Source organism: Liolophura sinensis, chromosome 2 (genome assembly GCF_032854445.1).
Source record: "Liolophura sinensis isolate JHLJ2023 chromosome 2, CUHK_Ljap_v2, whole genome shotgun sequence".
NCBI classification, from domain to species: domain Eukaryota; kingdom Metazoa; phylum Mollusca; class Polyplacophora; order Chitonida; family Chitonidae; genus Liolophura; species Liolophura sinensis.
The window spans coordinates 26841522-26861358 of record NC_088296.1 but is presented as its reverse complement, the minus strand read 5'-3'; the positions used below and the strand labels follow the sequence as shown (position 1 = coordinate 26861358).

The 19837-nt window shown below is 41.0% G+C and overlaps 1 protein-coding gene across 1 annotated transcript; it reads right to left on the bottom strand.

Annotated features, from left to right (window-relative positions):
• Nucleotides 1-6724: 6724 nt before the first annotated feature.
• LOC135462750 (uncharacterized) lies at nucleotides 6725-15564 on the bottom strand. The gene is made up of 4 exons (XM_064739991.1): nucleotides 15388-15564; nucleotides 13191-13585; nucleotides 9803-10561; nucleotides 6725-9191 (listed from the first exon to the last, which is right to left on the bottom strand). Exons 2-4 carry the CDS (start codon nucleotides 13570-13572, stop codon nucleotides 9019-9021), a joined length of 1314 nt encoding a protein of 437 aa, XP_064596061.1. The 5' UTR covers nucleotides 13573-13585; nucleotides 15388-15564; the 3' UTR covers nucleotides 6725-9018.
• Between the last annotated feature and the right edge of the window lie 4273 nt (nucleotides 15565-19837).

Sequence of the window (19837 nt, the reverse complement as noted above, 5' to 3'; positions counted from 1 at the left end):
GGAGTTGTTAACTATTGGGCGGGAGCTGTAAACCATTGGACGGGAGCTGTAAACCATTGGACGGGAGCTGCAAACCATTGGACGGGAGTTGTAAACCATTGGACGGGAGTTGTTAACTATTGGGCGGGAGTTGTAAACCATTGGCAGGGTGTTGTAAACCATTGGACGGGAGTTGTAAAACCATTGGACGGGAGTTGTAAACCATTGGACGGTGCTCTGTCATTGATCCTCTTCTCCACTTTACAAGTTCCCACACCATGGCTTTCGTCAGGTGATACAAGCGTTTTTGCCATGTCGCAGTCAAAGCACCGAGACCTGGATTCGAACCAGTGACCTCATTAACCAATGGCTTGTCCAGTTTAGGTGGAAACCACTGTTTATTATATCTATATAGGGGAGAATATTAACATGATCAACAGTTTGGATACACTTACCCTCTGAAAAGAACGTCTTAATTTTCTCCAACTTCGTGGTCATTTTGGCGATGTGTTGTTGTTTTCTCTTCCGGTAAATGCCCACAATAAGTGGTACTAGAGTTGATACTTCCGGCGCCTTCTCTAAATCATAACAGCGCTTCCTTTACCACTACGAGCGTATATGCAACATTTCATATACTAACAAACCAGCTGGATCACAGTCCGCAGGGCATGCACACATATACGTCAATCCCGTGTCGTAAAATGTTTCAGCAATCCTACAGCATTCTGAACAGCCTTGTAGCTTTTTGCAGACTAAACCTTGAATGAGAGAGAGCACCTGTTGCGCTGACGTATAACTGTTAACCCGTGGAAGTGTGTGTCATTACTACACAGAGCTACTCTGCTATTACAAGTTAAACTAGTCTTGTGTGGTGAAGGACAAGACTTTACATAGGACATTCAGCTTGTTCGCTCGGCGATTATGCCTTAACAAAGGGCTGTGTTACGATACGCGTTTACCCTGGGATCTGGAGGACTTAGGCTGCCAACGGGTCTTGGCCTGTCCGCACGAGCTGCATGGAGTCAGTCAAAGTCGGGTGGTGTCGGCTTGCAACGTGCTTTTGTTGTTTTCATAAGCCTTTATATAGCTATATTGTGTGTTCTATGCACAACATTCTGATGGTCTCCCTCTAAAACTAACCACGGGAGGCTTTTTTATAGTTACTCTGCCTCTACGCCTTGGTAGGAGGGCAGCTTTATGACAACTTTCTGTTTCTCACCCTTGGACAGCACTGTTCTCTGTGCAATTCGGGGTGTAAGGTTAATAAATCAATATTTGTTGCGAACGTTTCTTTTCAATGTTTACAGTTCATATACACAGAACACAACACCGTATAAACTTATGTATTTATCTGGTAATATCTGGATTTAGTCTCCGGCATATTTCCGAAACATGGTGAGATATTTGTACCGATTGTAGTCGTGCTTTTGGCGCCAGCTTACAGTGTCTGAAAAGGTCACTTCTGGTGTCAGTATACTGTGACTGGGTTCAATGTATGCGACTGAGTGAAATGTCATGTCTGGTTTTAGTATACTATGACTAGATGGAATGTTAAGTCTGGTGTCTGGTGTACAGAGCCTGGTGCTAACGCAGTGGACTGACCAAGGAGCCTCTCACCAATGCGGTCGCTGTGAATCCAAGTCCAGCTTATGCTGGCTTCCTCTCCGGCTGTACGTGGAAAGGCCTGCCAACAACTTGCGGATAGTCGTGGGTTTCCCCGGCCTCTCCCCGGTTTTCTCCTACCATCAATCAAATAAATCAAATACTGAGACTTGGTAGGATGTCATATCTGAATGTCAGTATACTGTGACTGGGTGAGGTGTTCTGTCTGGATGTCAGTATACTGTGACTGGGTGAGGTGTCATATCTGAATGTCAGTATACTGTGACTGGGTGAGGTGTTCTGTCTGGATGTCAGTATACTGTGACTGGGTGAGGTGCCATGTCTGGATGTCAGTATACTGTGACTGGGTGAGGTGTCATATCTGAATGTCAGTATACTGTGACTGGGTGAGGTGTTCTGTCTGGATGTCAGTATACTGTGACTGGGTGAGGTGCCATGTCTAGATGTTAGTATACTGTGACTGGGTGAGGTGCCATGTCTGGATGTCAGTATACTGTGACTGGGTGAGGTGTCATATCTGAATGTCAGTATACTGTGACTGGGTGAGGTGTTCTGTCTGGATGTCAGTATACTGTGACTGGGTGAGGTGCCATGTCTAGATGTTAGTATACTGTGACTGGTTGAGGTGCCATGTCTGGATGTCAGTATACTGTGACTGGGTGAGGTGTCATATCTGAATGTCAGTATACTGTGACTGGGTGAGGTGTTCTGTCTGGATGTCAGTATACTGTGACTGGGTGAGGTGCCATATCTCAATGTCAGTATACTGTGACTGGGTGAGGTGTCATGTCTGGATGTCAATGTGGTGTGACTGGATGGGGTGTCATCTCTAGTGTAAGTTTACTGAGACTGGCTGGCATGTCAGTAAACTATGACTGGTTGGGATATTATGTCTGGGTGTCAGTATAATCTGACTGGCGGGGTGTAATGTGTGGTGTCAGCTTACTGAAACTAGATGGGTTCTAATGTTTGGTGTCAGTTTAATGTGACTGGAAGAGCAATCATGTCTGGCGTGAGTATATGGTGACTAGCAGAGGTGTCATGTCTGATATCAGTTTACTGTGACTGGAAGAGGAATCACGCCTGGTGTGATTATATGGTGACTAGCAGAGGTGTCATGTCTGATATCAGTTTACTGTGACTGGAAGAGCAATCATGCCTGGTGTGAGTATATGGTGACTAGCAGAGGTGTCATGTCTGATATCAGTTTACAGTGAATGGAAGAGGAATCATGCCTGGGGTGAGCATATGGTGACTACCAGAGATGTTGCGTCTGATATCAGATTATTTTGACTGGAAGAGGAATCATGCCTGGTGTGAATACACGGTGACCAACAAAGGTGTCATGTCTGATATCAGTTTACTGTGACTGCAAGAGGAATCATGTCTGGTGTGAGTACATGGTGACTAGCAGAGGTGTCATGTCTGATATCAGTTTACTGTGACTGGAAGAGGAATCATGTCTGGTGGCAATATAGTGACTTGCAGAGATCTCACCTCTGACATCAGTTCACTGTGTATCTTATTTCCTTGATGATGTCTTCCTTTGTAACACCTCTCTTTGTGATGTCTCAATTTGTAGTGCCTCAATTAGTGATATCTCCCTTTTGATGATTTCTTGTGATGTATCCCTTTGTGATGCCTCCCTTGTATTACCTCCCAATATGACGTCTCCCTTTGTGATAGCTCCCTTTGTGATGTCTTGCTTTGTGATGCTTCCCCCTGTAATACCTTCCAATATGATGTCTCCTTTTGTGATAGCCCCCTTTGTAATGTCTTGTTTTGTGATGCCTCCCTTGTAATACCTCCCAATATGACGTCTCCCTTTGTGATAGCTCCCTTTGTAATGTCTCGCTTTGTGATGCTTCCCTTTGTATTACATCCCAATATGACATCTCCCTTTGTGATAGCTCCCTTTGTAATACCTCCCAATATGACGTCTCCTTTTGTGATAGCTTCTTTTGTAATGTCTTGTTTTGTGATGCCTCCTTTGTTATACCTCCCAATATGACATTCCCTTTTGTAATAGCTCCCTTTGTGATACCCCCTTTGTAATAGCTCCCTTTGTGATACCTCTCTTTGCGATACCCCCTTTGAGATACCTCCCACTGTGATACCTCATATTGTGATACCTCCATTTGTGATGTATCCCTTTGTGCTACCCCCCCAGTGTGATACCTCCCGCTGTGATACCCCCTTTGTTATACCTCCCTTTGTGATACCTCCCTTTGTGATACCTCTCTTTGTAATATCTCCCTTTCTGATGTCTCCCTTTCTGATGCCTGCTTTCTGATATCTCCCTTTGTGAGGTCTTTCACCTTCGTGTAAGTGAATTATAAAAAATAGCTCAGCAATATTTGTTTTAAATAAATCTGCTTAACCGAGGGTCTCAGAGGTGTTAGTATGTACGCATTTACCTGAACAGTTGTATTAACACAGGTAAGCTGACAGTTACATGTGACCATAAGTCAAATATCATCGCCAGTGCTGGTATAGTCTCTGTGATGTAGTCATATTGTATTACGCCAGAAAATACAGCCGTTGTTTATTTGTGAGATGGTTGTGTTTATCTGTGAGATGGTTGCGTTTATTTGTGAGATGGTTGCGTTTATTTGTAAGATGGTTGCGTTTATTTGTGAGATGGTAGTGTTTATTTGTGAGATGTGTTTATTTGTGAGGTGGTTGTGTTTGCTTTTGAGATAGTTGTGTTTACTTGTGAGATGGTTGTCTTTGCTTGTGGGATGTTTGTGTTTATTTGTGAAATGGCTGTGTTTATTTGTGAAGTGGTCGAGATTACTTATGGGATGGTTGTGTTTTTTATTTATGACATGGTTGTGTTAATTTGTGAGATGGTAGTGTTATTTGTTAGATGGTTGTATTTATTTGTAAGATATTGTGTTTATTTATGATTTATAAGATAGTTGTGTTTATTTGTGAGATGGTAGTGTTTATTTGTGAGAGGGTTGTGTTCAGTTTTGAAGTGGTTGAGATTATTTGTGAGATGGTTGCGTTTATTTGTGAGATGGTTGTGTTTATTAGTGAGATTGTAGTGTTTATTTGTGATGTGGTTGTCTTTGCCTTTGAGGTGGTTGTGCTTACTGGTGAGATGGTTGTGTTTTCTTGTGAGATGGTTGTGTTTATTTGTGAGATGGTTGTGTTTACTTATAAGATGATTGTGTTAATTTGTAAGATGGTTGTGATTACTTGTGAGATGGTTGTCTTTGCTTGTGGGATGTTTGTGTTGATTTGTGAGATATTGTGTTTATTTGTAAAGTGATCGAGATTACTTATGAGATGGTTGTGTTTTTTATTTGTGAGATTGCTGTGTTTATTTGTGAGATGGTTGTGTTTATTTGTGAGATTGTTGTGTTTATTTGTAAGATGTGTTTATTTATGAGATGTTCTGTTAGTTTGTGAGATGGTAGTGACCAACAGAGGTTGTGTTTTTTGTGAGATATTGTGTTTATTTATGAGATGGTAGTGTTTATTTGTGAGATGTTTTTATTTGTGAGATGGTTGTCTTTATTTGTGAGATGGTAGTGTTTATTTGTGACATGATGGTGTTTTTTTGTGAAGTGGTTGAGATTACTTGTGGGATGGTTGTGTTTTTTATTTATGAGATGGTAGTGTTTATTTTGTGAGATGGTAGTGTTTATTTATGAGATTGTTGTGTTTATTTGTGAGATGTGTTTATTTGTGAGATGGTAGTGTTTATTTGTGAGATTGTTGTTTTTATTTGTGAGATGGTTGTGTTCAGTTTTGATGTGGTTGAGATTACTTGTGGGATGGTTGTGTTTTTTTATTTGTGAGTTGGTAGTGTTTATTTGTGAGATGGTTGTGTCTATTTGTGAGATGGTTGTGTTTATTTGTCAGACGGTAGTGTTTATTTGTGAGATGGTTGTCTTTATTTGTCAAGTGGCTGAGATTACTTGTGGGATGGTTGTGTTTTTTATTTGTGAGATGGTAGTGTTTTTAGTGAGATGGTTGTGTTTATTTGTGAGATGGTTGTGTCTATTTGTGAGATGGTAGTGTTTATTTGTCCGACGGTTGTGTTTGTTTGTGAGATGGTTGTTTTTGCTTGTGAGATGTTATGTTTACTTGTGAGATGGCTGTGTTTATTTGTGTTTGTTTGTGAGATGGTTGTGTTTGCTTGTGAGATGTTATGTTTACTTGTGAGATGGCTGTGTTTATTTGTGCTTATTTGTGACGTGGTTGAGATTACTTGTGGGATGGTTGTGTTTTTTATTTGTGAGATGGTTGTGTTTCTTTGTGAGATGGTTGTGTTTATTTATGAGATTGTTGTGTTTACTTGTGAGATGTGTTTATTTGTGAGATGATAGTGTTTATTTGTTAGATGGTTGTGTTCAGCTGTGAGATGGTTGTGTTTTTTGTCAGATGGTTGTGTTTATTTGTCAGATGGTTGTGTTCAGTTGTGAGATGGTTGTGTTTAATTGTCAGATGGTTGTGTTCAGCTGTGAGTTGGTTGTGTTGTTTTGTGAGACATCACGGTAACAGATCTTTATGTTTTTGGTTTAAGCAGTAAAAGCGTTTACTTCACCTTTACTAACAAGTAATTTCCACGGCAAAGCTTGTTCGCTCAACACCTGAGAGGCACTTCTTCTAGCAAATGTGTAGGTTTAAGACAAGGCTTGTGTGAGGGTAATTCATGGGATTTTGTATGTATTGGAAAACGATACACTTAGAGCAGTCTTTTGAACGAGGAAACAATTGTACTTCTGAGTGCAAAAAAACTGATAGGGCTCTGATAAAACAACTGTGTTTCTTAGTGGAAGAAACCTGGTGGAGTTCTGAGGAAACCATTGTCCGTCTGAGTGAAGCAAATATGGTAGAGCTCAGGTGAAAAACCTGACCAAGTGGAGAAAACTTGGTGATGGTCATAGGGAACCGTCTTCCCTGTCAGCGTGTACGTGACACACGTCACTAAAAGATCACGTGTGCTGTGAAGCATAAAAGTGTGCATGTAAGGAAGGTAAGCAAGAATGCAACAAGAGGAAGTTTCTGAGCATTTCTGAATATATAATTTTATGATATAAGTAAAAGTAAAACACTCTGGTACACAAAATCATATACTACATGTACATAAAACAACAGAGGTCAGGTATAGTTCTTACACGCATTTTTTTTTAATACGCACTAAGTTTCAAATACACAAAAATAGCTCTGAAAAAAGTCTGTGTTTTTGAACACCAAGCTTTCTTTTCCGTTTCTAAAAACTAGTAAATATCAAACAAATGATGCTACAGCAGAGAAATCTTACATGTACTGTATTTAAAACCGGTTTCAATTTATAACAAACCATATGGTAATTTATTTATTTTATCAAAACAAGGAATATGATTCGATGAAATAAGGAAAATGTGTAATTGTATGATTTATAGCACAAATTGTTATTAACTATAGACCGGGATCTGCGGATGACAAATTACATGGTGTTATCTGATCGTCTCGGTTAACCTGAAAACAGTCATGATTGTGTTTCATTTCAAACCCACATAACCATGGTAACGTTTGATTTTAAAGATCTCATTCTGAATGTTAATAAAGTATCCTCACACAAAATGCACAAGAAAAACACCTTACAGAAGTTATATTTGGCGGGAAACCACTTTAACGCCACGTGGTATACTTTGCCTTAGCTTTCTATAAAATCAACAATCAAGTTACTATGTTGAAAGGAGTCAAGCGTAGTGTCAGCACCGCAAGTAAGATGTACACGTGGCTAACATGTGGCAACACCATGATCGACATACCGAAAACATCGATAATGAATTTCATCTTTTCTTTTTTTGTTCCCAGACACATCTTATTAGCAGGTATATTAATTGCTGTATATAAATGTTACATATGCACATGAGACATAAATCACTACAAAAACAATCGTCACAAAAACAATCACAACAAAAAAATCGCAACAAAAACAATCGCAACAAAAACAATCACAAAACTCCTCACAAATGAATCTAAAAGTCTGTATCAAACGGTCACTCGTGTAATAAAAGTAAAATGTTGATAAGTTGTTATTGCCTATTTTAGGTATCACAGATGATTTATGGTAGATTTACAATACGACATTCGCAACACAAAAATTCAGATCAAATTACATGGGATTGAATTAATTCATTCATTTTTTGACTGGTGTGTGACGCGCACTCAAAAATATTTCTCTTATACGACGGCCACCAGCATTAAGGTGGGTGGAAACCGTGTAGAGCCCACGACCATCCGCAGGTTGCTGGCAGACCTTCCCACGTGCGACATGGGATTTAAGCATCTTCATCAAGACAACACCGCTATAAGTACATCTGAAGTCCAGAAGCGTGTTTATAGTAAGGTTATAAGGGATTATTATAGAGGTGGTTGTGAAACTATCACAGAAACAGCCGTATAATGACATACTCACACGTCTTCGTACTCCACATATAGATGTCTTCAGCATAAACCAAAGCTGTTCTGTTGATTCACTGACGAAATTTGATTTAAAATTGGAAACATCCACTTAAAAAAAAAGTATCGTGATTAATTTAGGAGTGAGTCCATTTGAGTCAGCACTAAATGTGCCAGGCTAAGTACTAGATGTGAAAGACTCGGCACTACATCTGCCTGACTCAGCATTAAATCTGCCCGACTCAGCACTAAATCCGTTTAAGTTTACTCTGTTTGCCACATCGGTGTCTGAAATTCAGCACTCTATCAGCCTATCCTGAAAAGCTACGGCTAAATGTAGTCGCGTGAGCGTCATGCAGGAGCCCTACAGGGAAAGGCTCAAGTCCTTTGGCAATGGAAAATTTTTTGCTTTTTCTTTTACACGTGTGGAACTGATGCCAGCTGTATTAATATGTATTAGCGCGAAGCCAGATACAGTTGTTTAGATGACGGTGGGCGTACCACGATAACATGTGCACAGCAACTCACGTTACAGAATTCCATTAACACTTTGACATTGTTTTACTTTCTGTGGAGATAAAATGTAATTTTACGATCTTCCAAGCTTAAACAAGTTAAACTTACTCTTACTCTTGCTCTTGCTTAAACGAATCAACTATTGTTAAAACCATTCAAAACCACCCACGATGTACACGTAGCTCAAATATTTAAAATAAACCTTGCCTTCGATTAAATAACACAGACTAACTTTAAAGATCTAAAAAATATCAAAAGACATTGGTCATTGGCTTTGAAAGTTAAGGGCAGGTCCCAAGTGTGCGTTAACTTCATTTGTTTTTGAACAGTATCGCGATGTAAGAAACTATTCAAGAGCTGAGGTAGCAATCACCTTAAATTTATGAACAATTTATGCCTATCCATAACAATAGAGTTTTCACAGGATACATTTGAAGTTCTTTTCACAAAACATTCTTCATGTTGTTGTCTTCATAATGCTCTCATCGCCATTGTCTATATCTTGCTCTTTTGTGTCGTGTCACTTTGATCTGTGCTTCCGTATCGCGGCGGGCTTTGCGGTGTTGGCATGGCAGCCGGGTAAGGTGCACTTCCCCTTCCCATGGCCTCTACGTAAGATGGCGGCTGTTCCGGAGATGTCGGACCGGGCAAAACTGGGTAAATGGCTCCTACAGAAGAAATTAAGTTGAAATCATTGTCCTTTCAGCCATTAATTGCTTTATTTATTTAAAGAAAACTCAATTTTTCTGCCATGAAAGAGAATGTAGAGGATGAAATTTGGCAATGTGCTCTGGATACGAAAACGAAACATCAGCTCTTCTCTATTTCTCTATGGCGGAAGGGGAAATTTATAGATTAGAGCAAAGGAAATTCCCAAATACAGAAGTGTTTGTCCGGTTAAACTTTAAGCTGAATAGAATGACCGTCTATAAATATCTATAATGAATTTCTTTAGATACATCAGGAGACACTGCTGCTTTGTCCAAAAATCAAGTAGAAAAGTGACCTAGATGTGAAAAAAAAATCATAGCATTTCTGTCAGTGTGGAAACTTGCTCGTTTTACGTCTTATATACCGTTGTTTTCAGCCCAGTATATACCACATAGACTTGGTTTAAATGTATTGTAACTGGAGAGATGTCATTGTGCATGTTTGTGAAGGAAACTATCGGTTTAAAAGACCTTTAAATGCATGTAATACGGCAATACTTTGTACGAGATCATTTTTTCCGGGAACTCTATGGTTAAAATATACTTGTGGCATATAAATGCTGCCTTACCCGGGTACTGTTGTGGAGGGTAGTTGGTGAACGCCCCCGGGCTCCACACCTGTGGTGGAGGTTGCATAACGGAACCGGAAATACCGCCCTGAGGCATGATGGAAGTCGACGTCACGGTTATCACAGAAGCGCCCCCTGGTTGCTGCGATGACAAGAAGTTCGTGGCGATTCTGCGGTTTTCATCTCGAGCCCTATTGTACTCGCTGACTAGACAGGGCAGCCGGAAATAATCTATCAGGTACCCGATCCCAAGGACTCCAAATGTAAAGAAGTAGAGAGCCCCCCAACCATGGCGCCTCAAGTAGAAGTGGTGTAAGCCCGTGAAACCGAAGGGGAACAGCAGAATGTAAGCGTCGTCCAGGTATTTCTTGTCGCCATTTTTGACCACATCCGAACTCGTCAAGGTAGGCTGTAGAGGCTCGTTTGCACGTCGCACCAAGAACGGTATGCGGAACCAGTCAAACACCCAACCAACGCCCATCAAACCAAACGTGAACGAGTAGAGAATGCCCCAAACTGGCCGGTTCAAGTAGTAGTGATGGCCCCCTAGGATGCCAAGGGGAGACAACGCGAACAGGTAGCCATCGAAGCTGTTTTTTGTGTGAAGGCTCAAATCGTTCGATTTGACTCGGTCATTGAATTCGTCCACCATGAAGGGAATACGAACGGCATCGATAAGCCAGCCAATCCCGAATACACCGAAGGTGAACACGTAGAGCAGGCCCAGTCCGTAATTCCTCAGGTAGAAATGATGGAATCCTGTAAACACATGGACCGACGAATAAATGCCGATTTCTTTAATCATTTATTCATTTATTTATAGATCTATCTATTTAGTCAGTTGGAGAAACACTGATTTTTTTCTTAGCCTCTAGTAATTTGTTTCTTTTCGTTGGCAAAAATGTTTTATCTCCGTATGTTTGATGGCCATCCGCTCTACAGATGGAGAAAACAAAGCTGAGAATGTCAGAAACCAACCTAGACATGTAAGATGCCATGAAAAACATCTCACAAACCACGCTAAGCATGTCACAGGCCATGCTAAACATCTCAAAAGCCGCGCTAAACATGTCAGATACCACGCTAAACATGTAAGATAGCACGCCAAACACGTTAGATGCCACGCTTCCCAGGTCAAATAACACACTAAACATGTCAGATACCATGCTAAACATGTCAGATACCATGCTTAACATATAAAATACCACGCTGAACATATTAGATGCCATGGAAAACATATCAGATACCAGGCTAAACATGGCAGAAACCAGGCTAAACATGCCAGATATCACGCTAAACATGCCAGATACCATCCCAGTCAATGTCAGATTCCATGATAAACATGTCAGATATCACGCTAAATATGTAAGAAACCATGCTAATCATGTCAGATCAGATACCGTGCTCATCATGTCAGATACCAACCTAAACATGCCAGAAACCACGCTAAACATGTCAGATACCATGTTAAACATGTCAGATACCACACTAAACATGACAGGTACCACGCTAAACATGTCAGAAACCACGCTAAACATGTCAGATACCATGCTATACATGTCAGCTACCATGCTAAACAATGTCAGAAAAAACGTAAAATATGTCAGGTACCACGCTAAACATGTCAGATACCACGCTAGACATGTCAGATACCATGCTAAACATGTCAAATATCAAGCTAAACATGTTAGATACCATGTCAAACATATCGCATACCACGCTAAACATGTCAGATATCACGCTAAACATGTCAGATACTATGGCTAAACATGCCAGATACCACGCTAAACATCATGCTAAATATGTCAGATACCATGCTTATCATGTAAGATACCATGTTAAACATGTCAGGTTCCATGATAAACAATGTCAGAAACCGCGCTAAACATGCCAGATACTACGCCAAACACATCAGATACCACGTGGTCAGATATTAGGCTGATCATGTCAGATACCATTCTCATCATGTCGGATACCACGCTAAACATGTCAGATACCATGTTAAACAATGTCAGAAACCACGCGAAACATGTCAGATACCATGCTAAACCTGTCAGATACCAAACCAAACATGTCAGAAAGAAGGCAAAACATGCCAGATACCACGCTAAACATGCCAGATACCACCTTAACCATGCCAGATACTATGCTAAACATGTCAGATACCCCTTCTAAATATGCCAGATAACATGCTAAACATGTCAGAAATTACCCTAAACATGTCAGATTCCATGCTAAACAATGTCAAAAACAACGCTAAACATGTCAGACTCCACGCTAAACATTTTAGAAACCACGCTAAACACGTCAGAAACCAGGCTAAACATGTCAGATACCATGTTAAACATATCAGATACAAGGCTGAACATGTCAGATACCATGTTAAACATGTCAGATACCGCGCTAAACATGTCAGACACCATGCTAAACCTGTCAGATACCATGCTAAACATGTCAGAAAGAAGGCAAAACATGCCAGACACCACCCTAACCATGTCAGATACTATGCTAAACATGTCAGATACTCGGCTAAATATGCCAGATAACATGCTAAACATGTCTGAAATGACGCTAAACATGCAGATTCCATGCTAAACAATGTCAAAAACAATGCTAAACAATGTCAGAAACAACGCTAAACATGCCAGATACCACGCTAAATATATCAGATACCACGCTACACACTTCAGATACCAAGTAAAACATGTCAGATACCAGGCTAAACATGTCAAATACCATGCTAAAGAATGTCAGAAACCACGCTAAACATGTCAGATGCCATGTTAAACATGCCAGATACCATGTTAAACATTTCAGATACCAGGCTAAACATGTCAGAAACCACGCTAAATTTATCCGATGCCATGCTAAACATGTCAGATATCACGCTAAACATGTCAGGTACCATGATAGACATGTCAGATACCACGCTAAACATATCAGATACCATGTTAAAGAGAACACAATCACACTGAGTGCAGGAAAAAAAACACAATAAGCTGAGTCGAAGTCAGGCTGAGAAGAGAGGAAACCGTGCAGGTAGGAACAATCGCACAAAGTCGAAGAGAGGAAACCGAGCAGGTGGGAACAAGCACACATAGGACGAAGAGGCGAAACCGTGCAGGTGGGAACAAGTACACATAGGGCGAAGAGAGGAAACCGTGCAGGTGGGAACAAGCACACATAGGGCGAAGAGAGGAAACCGCGCAGGTGGGAACAATCACACATAGGACGAAGAGAGGAAACCGAGCAGGTGGGAACAAGCACACATAGGACGGAAATAAAAAGAGAATGCTGAGCACAGAAAAAACAACGTTATCTTGGAAAGAAAATGACGTTGAAAACCCGACATTTTTGTTCAAATAATTTATCAGTTTAATGGTCTTACCGAAAAATCCACATGGAAACCAGAGAAGGTATGCGTCAATCACGGATTTCTCATGCCGAGTCGATGGCTCACGTAACTTCCTGTTTGTGTCGGCCACGAGGCACGGGATACGAAACAGATCGGCCACATACCCGATACCCAGTAATCCAAACGTGAAGAAATAGGCCAAGCCAAATCCTGTGCGACCAAGGTAGAAATGATGCGCTCCAAAGAGTCCGAGAGCAAGGGCCAGGATGTAAGTCTCCACGATGGATTTCTCCTTGATGGCATTTTGAAATGTTATGCGCACGTTCGGGCTGCCGACGACGTTTGCCGAACTTTCCCGACTCAGGACGGCTCCTGGTTTGCTGGTTCCCTCACCGCGGCCACGTCCCTTTCCCATTGCTATAGTTTGCCTGCGAAAACAAAACATTTTTTTATTCATATGACGATGAGGAGTCATTCGGTGTGTTTACCTATTTTGTACCTTGTTGTGTCAGGGCTAGTTCATGCCACCAAGGTGCTGCTCTCACTGAAGCATCATGCTTAAGACACGAGACATGAAACCTCACCCAGCTAAATCATACTCATACCACTTCAACCTTTTCTGTATCCTTGCTGTGTACCAACTATAATGTATATATGCATGTTGCTGTCTTGTGGAATAAACACCTACATTTTAGCGGACTCTAAGTGTTCCCTTGATCACAATACGATGGCCCGAATGTAGGATGACATCATAGTTACTGGAAAATAGTTTCAGCACCAAAAGTAAAATGATATGTCATTCATTTACCTCTAAAATGCACCATTCCCAAAATTAAGTTACTTCAGTAGTTAACATCTAAGGCCATAAAGATGAGGTCAACGTGTGTTTTATGTGTGCACAGGCGGATAAACCCACAGCCTGCGTGTTAACAGAATTTACATATTTTTTAGTTATTTACTTAGTTAATTATCTATCAGTTTGTTAATAAGTTTATTTGGAATTGGGGTTGAGGCTGTTGTTGTTTACTTACCAGCTCATTGGTTTATTTACAGGTGATGTGGTGGAGGCTGTTGTTGTTTACTTACCAGCTCATTGGTTTATTTACAGGTGATGTGGTGGAGGCTGTTGTTGTTTATTTTCCGGTTCATTGGTTTATTTATAGGTGATGTGGTTGAGGCTGTTGTTGTTTATTTTCCGGTTCATTGGTATATTTATAGGTGATGTGGTGGTGGCTGTTGTTGTTTATTTTCCAGTTCATTGGTTTATTTATAGGTGATGTAGTGGGGGCTGTTGTTGTTTATATTCCGGTTCATTGGTTTATTTATAGGTGATGTGGTGGAGGCTGTTGTTGTTCATTTTCCGGTTTGTTGACATATTTATTTTGAATATAGTCGGGGCTGTTGTCATATACGTTGTTAACAAGCTAACGGGAGTTACTACAGTTTTGTCACCACAAAGTATGATGCCGGCCTGGTGTATAGTTGGACAGGTGCATAAGGCGAGGGGAGATCAGATCAGGGCTGAGTCATCGTGATTCACCAGTATTATTATAAAATGCCTTTTGCTTTACGTGGTGTCCAAAGAAAAATCCGTCAGGATAATGGATGAAGTAACCTAACAAAACACAACAGAGATCACCGCAGGTCGCCGTGTACATGACAAACATCATGACAGAAAAGCCTGACAGTCACACTGGTGACATAGCTGGATTCGAACACGCGGCCCCATGCGCCTGAATCCTAGCATCTGCGCGCGAGTGACTCATTTTAACGGCTGAACCAGCAAGAATACCAACTTGTCTTCAACTTGAATGCTGAGTTTATTGTTGGCGTTGTGTGTTTTCGACCGTGACCTAACTTTGACATTTCTGACTTAAGAGAAAAGAACGTACGTGTATAGCACGTATAATGAACAGCCCTACAAGGCATGGTAAATACATATGACAAGCTTGTCGTATCTCATCCACCAATGCGGTCGCTGTGAGTTCAAGTCCTGCTTATGCTGGCTTCCTCTCCGGCCGTAGGTCGAAGGTCTGGAGCAACCTGCGGATGGTCGTGGGTTTCCCACTGGCTCTGCCCGGTTTCCTCCCACCATAATGCTGGCCGCCGTCGTATAAGTGAAATATTCTTGAGTACGGCGTAAAACACCAATGAAATAAACAAATAAATCGCATCTCACCGGGGAGCACTGAAATAAAATACACGCACTGTAGTTCTGGGTATAGCTCACCTTTACTTGATGTTGTAGCCCAGGCCGTATTAAGTTCTTCTTCACAGCCACAAATCAGGCAGGGTGAGAGTATTTCCGTGGACTAGGCTGTTTAACGACAACCGCAAACCCAGCTGTAAAACAGTGCCTGACTCATTATCACGTGCTGCCGTTCTGGGGTCACGAGACGTGGATTTCACAATGTTTAATCAAGGCACTGAATTCTAAATATGCTGAGCCTGTGTATACAGAAGCCTAAAGCCAGATCTGTCAGTTACTGATACATAAAGACGAGGTGACCTAGTTATGCGGTCCGCTTGATGTGCGCGCCCAAAACGCAGTGCGCGTGCGTATGTTTGGACATAACGTCATTAAGATATTTCTGGGTTATGAGGAAAAGTAGGCCAGCTCAGGTAAAGATCACCTGAGTGTGATTCGTACATTAATTATAACGGTGTATAACGATACCCCAGCAAGTCCTCACTTTCACAGGGTCAGGATTGCGTGCGTGATCCCGATCACGTATTGTTGATTGTTTGCTTATGTAGGCCTACCAGTAAATAGTGGGACGTGTTTATTTCTCAGTAACAGAAGCGTGCAGGTGTTCCTTGGGAAATCAGATATATACAAATGGCTTGTAGATAACTAATTCATGTAATTCATGGGCCAAAGCCCAAATTTTCACTTATTGGTACCATTCAGGGTGGGCAGATAACAGTAAGGGTCCTTTCACCACAGGAAACTGCAAGACGTTTGATTCTTTCAGAGGGATATTCATGCTCACATTTATCTGTCAGCGGGAGCCATGGATGTTTAATCAACATCTCGCTCCATAACTGGATGTCCTAATTGCATGGTGGCTTTAATTACGGAACCCTGGGTATTAGCAGTCATTGGTTTGTTGTAAGGCCAAGCTCCTCTCACCCGAAAAACGAATTCTCATTCGAATAAATTGATTCATCTAACTCACTCTGAAACATAATTGTTTATGTAAGTTTGAAACTTCATGTTAAATCTGTCAAGCGTAGCACTTTTTGATTTAGAAGGAGAACATACTTTATAAGAAGACTTTTCATTGTACGTTTTCTTCTTACTTCTCCAATCAGTTTCTGTTCGTCCCCTGCATTACTTCTGGGGGAATAAATGATTGGTTATGGCTTAACGCCGCTTTTTCTGGCGGAAGACTCCTGTTGGTGTACAACCTAGAGGTTCCGATGCACGGCTGTAGCATGAAGGGCCGTGTTATTTAGGGCAAAGATTCTTTGGTCGCGTGGTGGGATTGCTGTTTTAGCTAAATAAACTGGATAGGAGGCTGGATAGTTTTCGTCCATTAGAGAACAACTGCATCTGCATGATAATCCTTGAAACATCTTTGTCTGCTTTACTGTTGGGGGTGAATACGCGCAAAATTTCATCTCTTAAGAGCTTGTTAGGGTTTTGGGTTGAAAGCCCTGGAAGTGGTGGGCGTATCCCTAGAAAATCTGCAAGTGATAGTTACAGGTTAATCACAAGCACCTTTAGATAGTGCAGTCAAGTCTTCGTCATGGTGAAAATGTTACTCAGTTAGCAGTCATGATACATTTTGTGATATTTGTTCGCGTGTAAGATCAGTTCCTTGAACTCCAGCGCTTGTTACAGAATGTTACACGAACCTAATCTTCCGGTGATACCAAGGATTTAGAGTTGTCATCAAAACAACAAATGATACCTGGTTACTTCAATTCCACATACATGTGTCTTTATCCACGAATGATACGCCCATTAAGAAATAAGTTACTTAGGGTCTTTTGTGTTAGTGCATCTATGGCTCTATACAAGTATGTCTGTGCATTTATTATTGTTGTTTAGCAGACTGCATTTATCAAGCGGCAAAAACCTTATGTGACGTCACTGTTCACAATATGGTCACAAAAGGCCACGTAAATATCCAGTGTTTTTAAAGCCGTTTGCTACGTTGTATGAATCTGGAAAAAAGTATTTCGTCTCACATACACTTCATAATGGTGTTTTCCCTCTCTTTCCTCTAAATTCAAAGCAGACATTTACACTCTGCAAAGAGTATTGCGGGAGAATTTAGTCCTTAATCTTAGTGTTTTGCGGAACATCCAATTACCAGTTTTCTTGTTGGAAAGTAAAAAAAATCTGATCAAAGGTTTGCTCTGACATTGTAAGTTTTAATCTTGTAGATCAAAGGTAAGTAAATGGCATGAAGGTTTAATCACCTGAGCTAATCTACCTTAACTCATGGTAATAATGCGTGTAAATAAAAGAAGTACACAGCTGGGCATATAAACTGTTGATAAACTGAACACCTTGCACATCTTACATGTAAATGTACAAGTCAACTGAATATTCACCTAATAGCGTACATGAAATGTAGACAAAGTGTGAACGGCTATTAAAATTTTCTTTCTTTCTTATACAATCCAAACCACCCTTTTAAATTGGTACTATTATATTATTAACTCAATGCCTTTTGCAAGATGCCTTTTAAGGTGATTTTTCATTTTATCAAAATGTGTGATAAAACTGACATAATTGCAAAAAAAGCTGTGATGTCTCAATTTCCCTCTACTGGCCGTATAAACATGTCAGTCCCAATTAGGGTTGCTCACCTCAGGTGGTACAAATATCATGTCTGGTCCATTGACAACAGACTACCGTGTAAGTTACCGTATAATGGATGTCAGCCCCAATTAGGTTTGTTCACCTCAGGTGGTACAGATATCATGTCTGGTCCATTGACAACAGACTACCGTGTAAGTTACCGTATAATGGATGTCAGCCCCAATTAGGTTTGTTCACCTCAGGTGGTACAGATATCATGTCTGGCCCATTGACAACAGGCTCCCGTGTAAGTTACCGTATAATGGATGTCAGTCCCAATTAGGGTTGCTCACCTCAGGTGGTACAGATATCATGTCTGGCCCATTGACAACAGACTACCGTGTAAGTTACCGTATAATGGATGTCAGTCCCAATTAGGGTTGCTCACCTCAGGTGGTACAGATATCATGTCTGGCCCATTGACAACAGACTACCGTGTAAGTTACGGTAAAATGGATGTCAGTCCCAATTAGGGTTGCTCACCTCAGGTGGTACAGATATCATGTCTGGCCCATTGACAACAGACTCCCGTGTAAGTTACGGTAAAATGGATGTCAGTCCCAATTAGGGTTGCTCACCTCAGGTGGTACAAATATCATGTCTGGCCCATTGACAACAGGCTCCCGTGTAAGTTACGGAAAAAATGGATGTCAGTCCCAGATAGGGTTGCTCACCTCAGGTGGTACAAATATCATGTCTGGACCATTAACAATAGACTCGCGTGTAAGTTACGGTATAATGGATGTCAGTCCCAATTAGGGTTGCTCACCTCAGGTGGTACAAATATCATGTCTGGACCATTAACAATAGACTCGCGTGTAAGTTACGGTATAATGGATGTCAGTCCCAATTAGGGTTGCTCACCTCAGGTGGTACCAATATCATGTCTGGTCCATAGACTTCTTTAATGACGAGGACGTGTTGATTTCGTTTCCCGAGATCTGTCCAGTTTTCTCCCACCATAGCGTTCACCGCTGTCGTAGATATATAAATGAAATATTCTTCTATTTCCCTTGATTTGCAGATTTTGCAGCAGGGAAGAAACAAAGAAATTCATTAATGAAGTATGACAATGAGCGAAATTCGTTTTCCTGGAATGTCTCTGATGTTAACGATGTGTACATGTCTCCAACAGTAGGAGCATGTCTCTACATAACGCCATTTATTCTTCCTCACAAATGTCTTTATTTATTTACTTATTTATTTATTTTAACGCTGTTTTATGCCGTACACAAAATCAATTCCCTTACACGACGGCGGCCACCATTATGGTGGGAGTAAACCGGGCAGAGCCCAGGAGAAACCCACCACTATCTGCCAGTTGTTACCAGACTACAAGTATCTTTACGACAACCAATAAATATTATAGAAAAAGACTTACAGTATATGGAGAAAGTAAAACCAGAGCTTTAAAATGTTTTATACATGCACATAAACACCTTTAGCTATCTTGACACAGCCCTAGAAAAATGTTACCAATTTTAGGAGAAAATCCGTGTAATTTATACGTACATATACATTCACTGAAAAGGAAAATACATTTGGCCTCGCTTACAGTACTGCTGACATTATAATCTGGAGGCATGATGATTTTGTGTAGTACTCAAATGTGAACTAATTGGCCGTAACAAAGAACATTTCACTTTTAAGACGGCTGTCAGGTTTTTGGTTTCTTTATTTATCTGTTTATTTGATTAGTGTTTTACGCCGTAGTGATGTATTCACTTATACCCTATAACGGCAGCCAGCATTACGGTCGAGGGAAACCGGACAAAACCCACGACAATCCGCAGATTGTCGGTGACCTTCCCACGCAGGACCCGCGGGAAGGCAAGCGAGACACGAAATTGGCGAGAGCCTCCTG

Excerpts from the sequence above, each read along its gene's own strand:
- LOC135462750 (XM_064739991.1), bottom strand. The coding sequence starts at position 13,572 with ATGGGAAAGGGACGTGGCCGCGGTGAGGGAACCAGCAAACCAGGAGCC. Across the intron at positions 10,562-13,190 it reads GTTTCCATGTGGATTTTTCG|GATTCCATCATTTCTACCTG; the intron begins GTAAGACCATTA and ends ATGTGTTTACAG. Across the intron at positions 9,192-9,802 it reads CCCTCCACAACAGTACCCGG|GAGCCATTTACCCAGTTTTG; the intron begins GTAAGGCAGCAT and ends TTTCTTCTGTAG.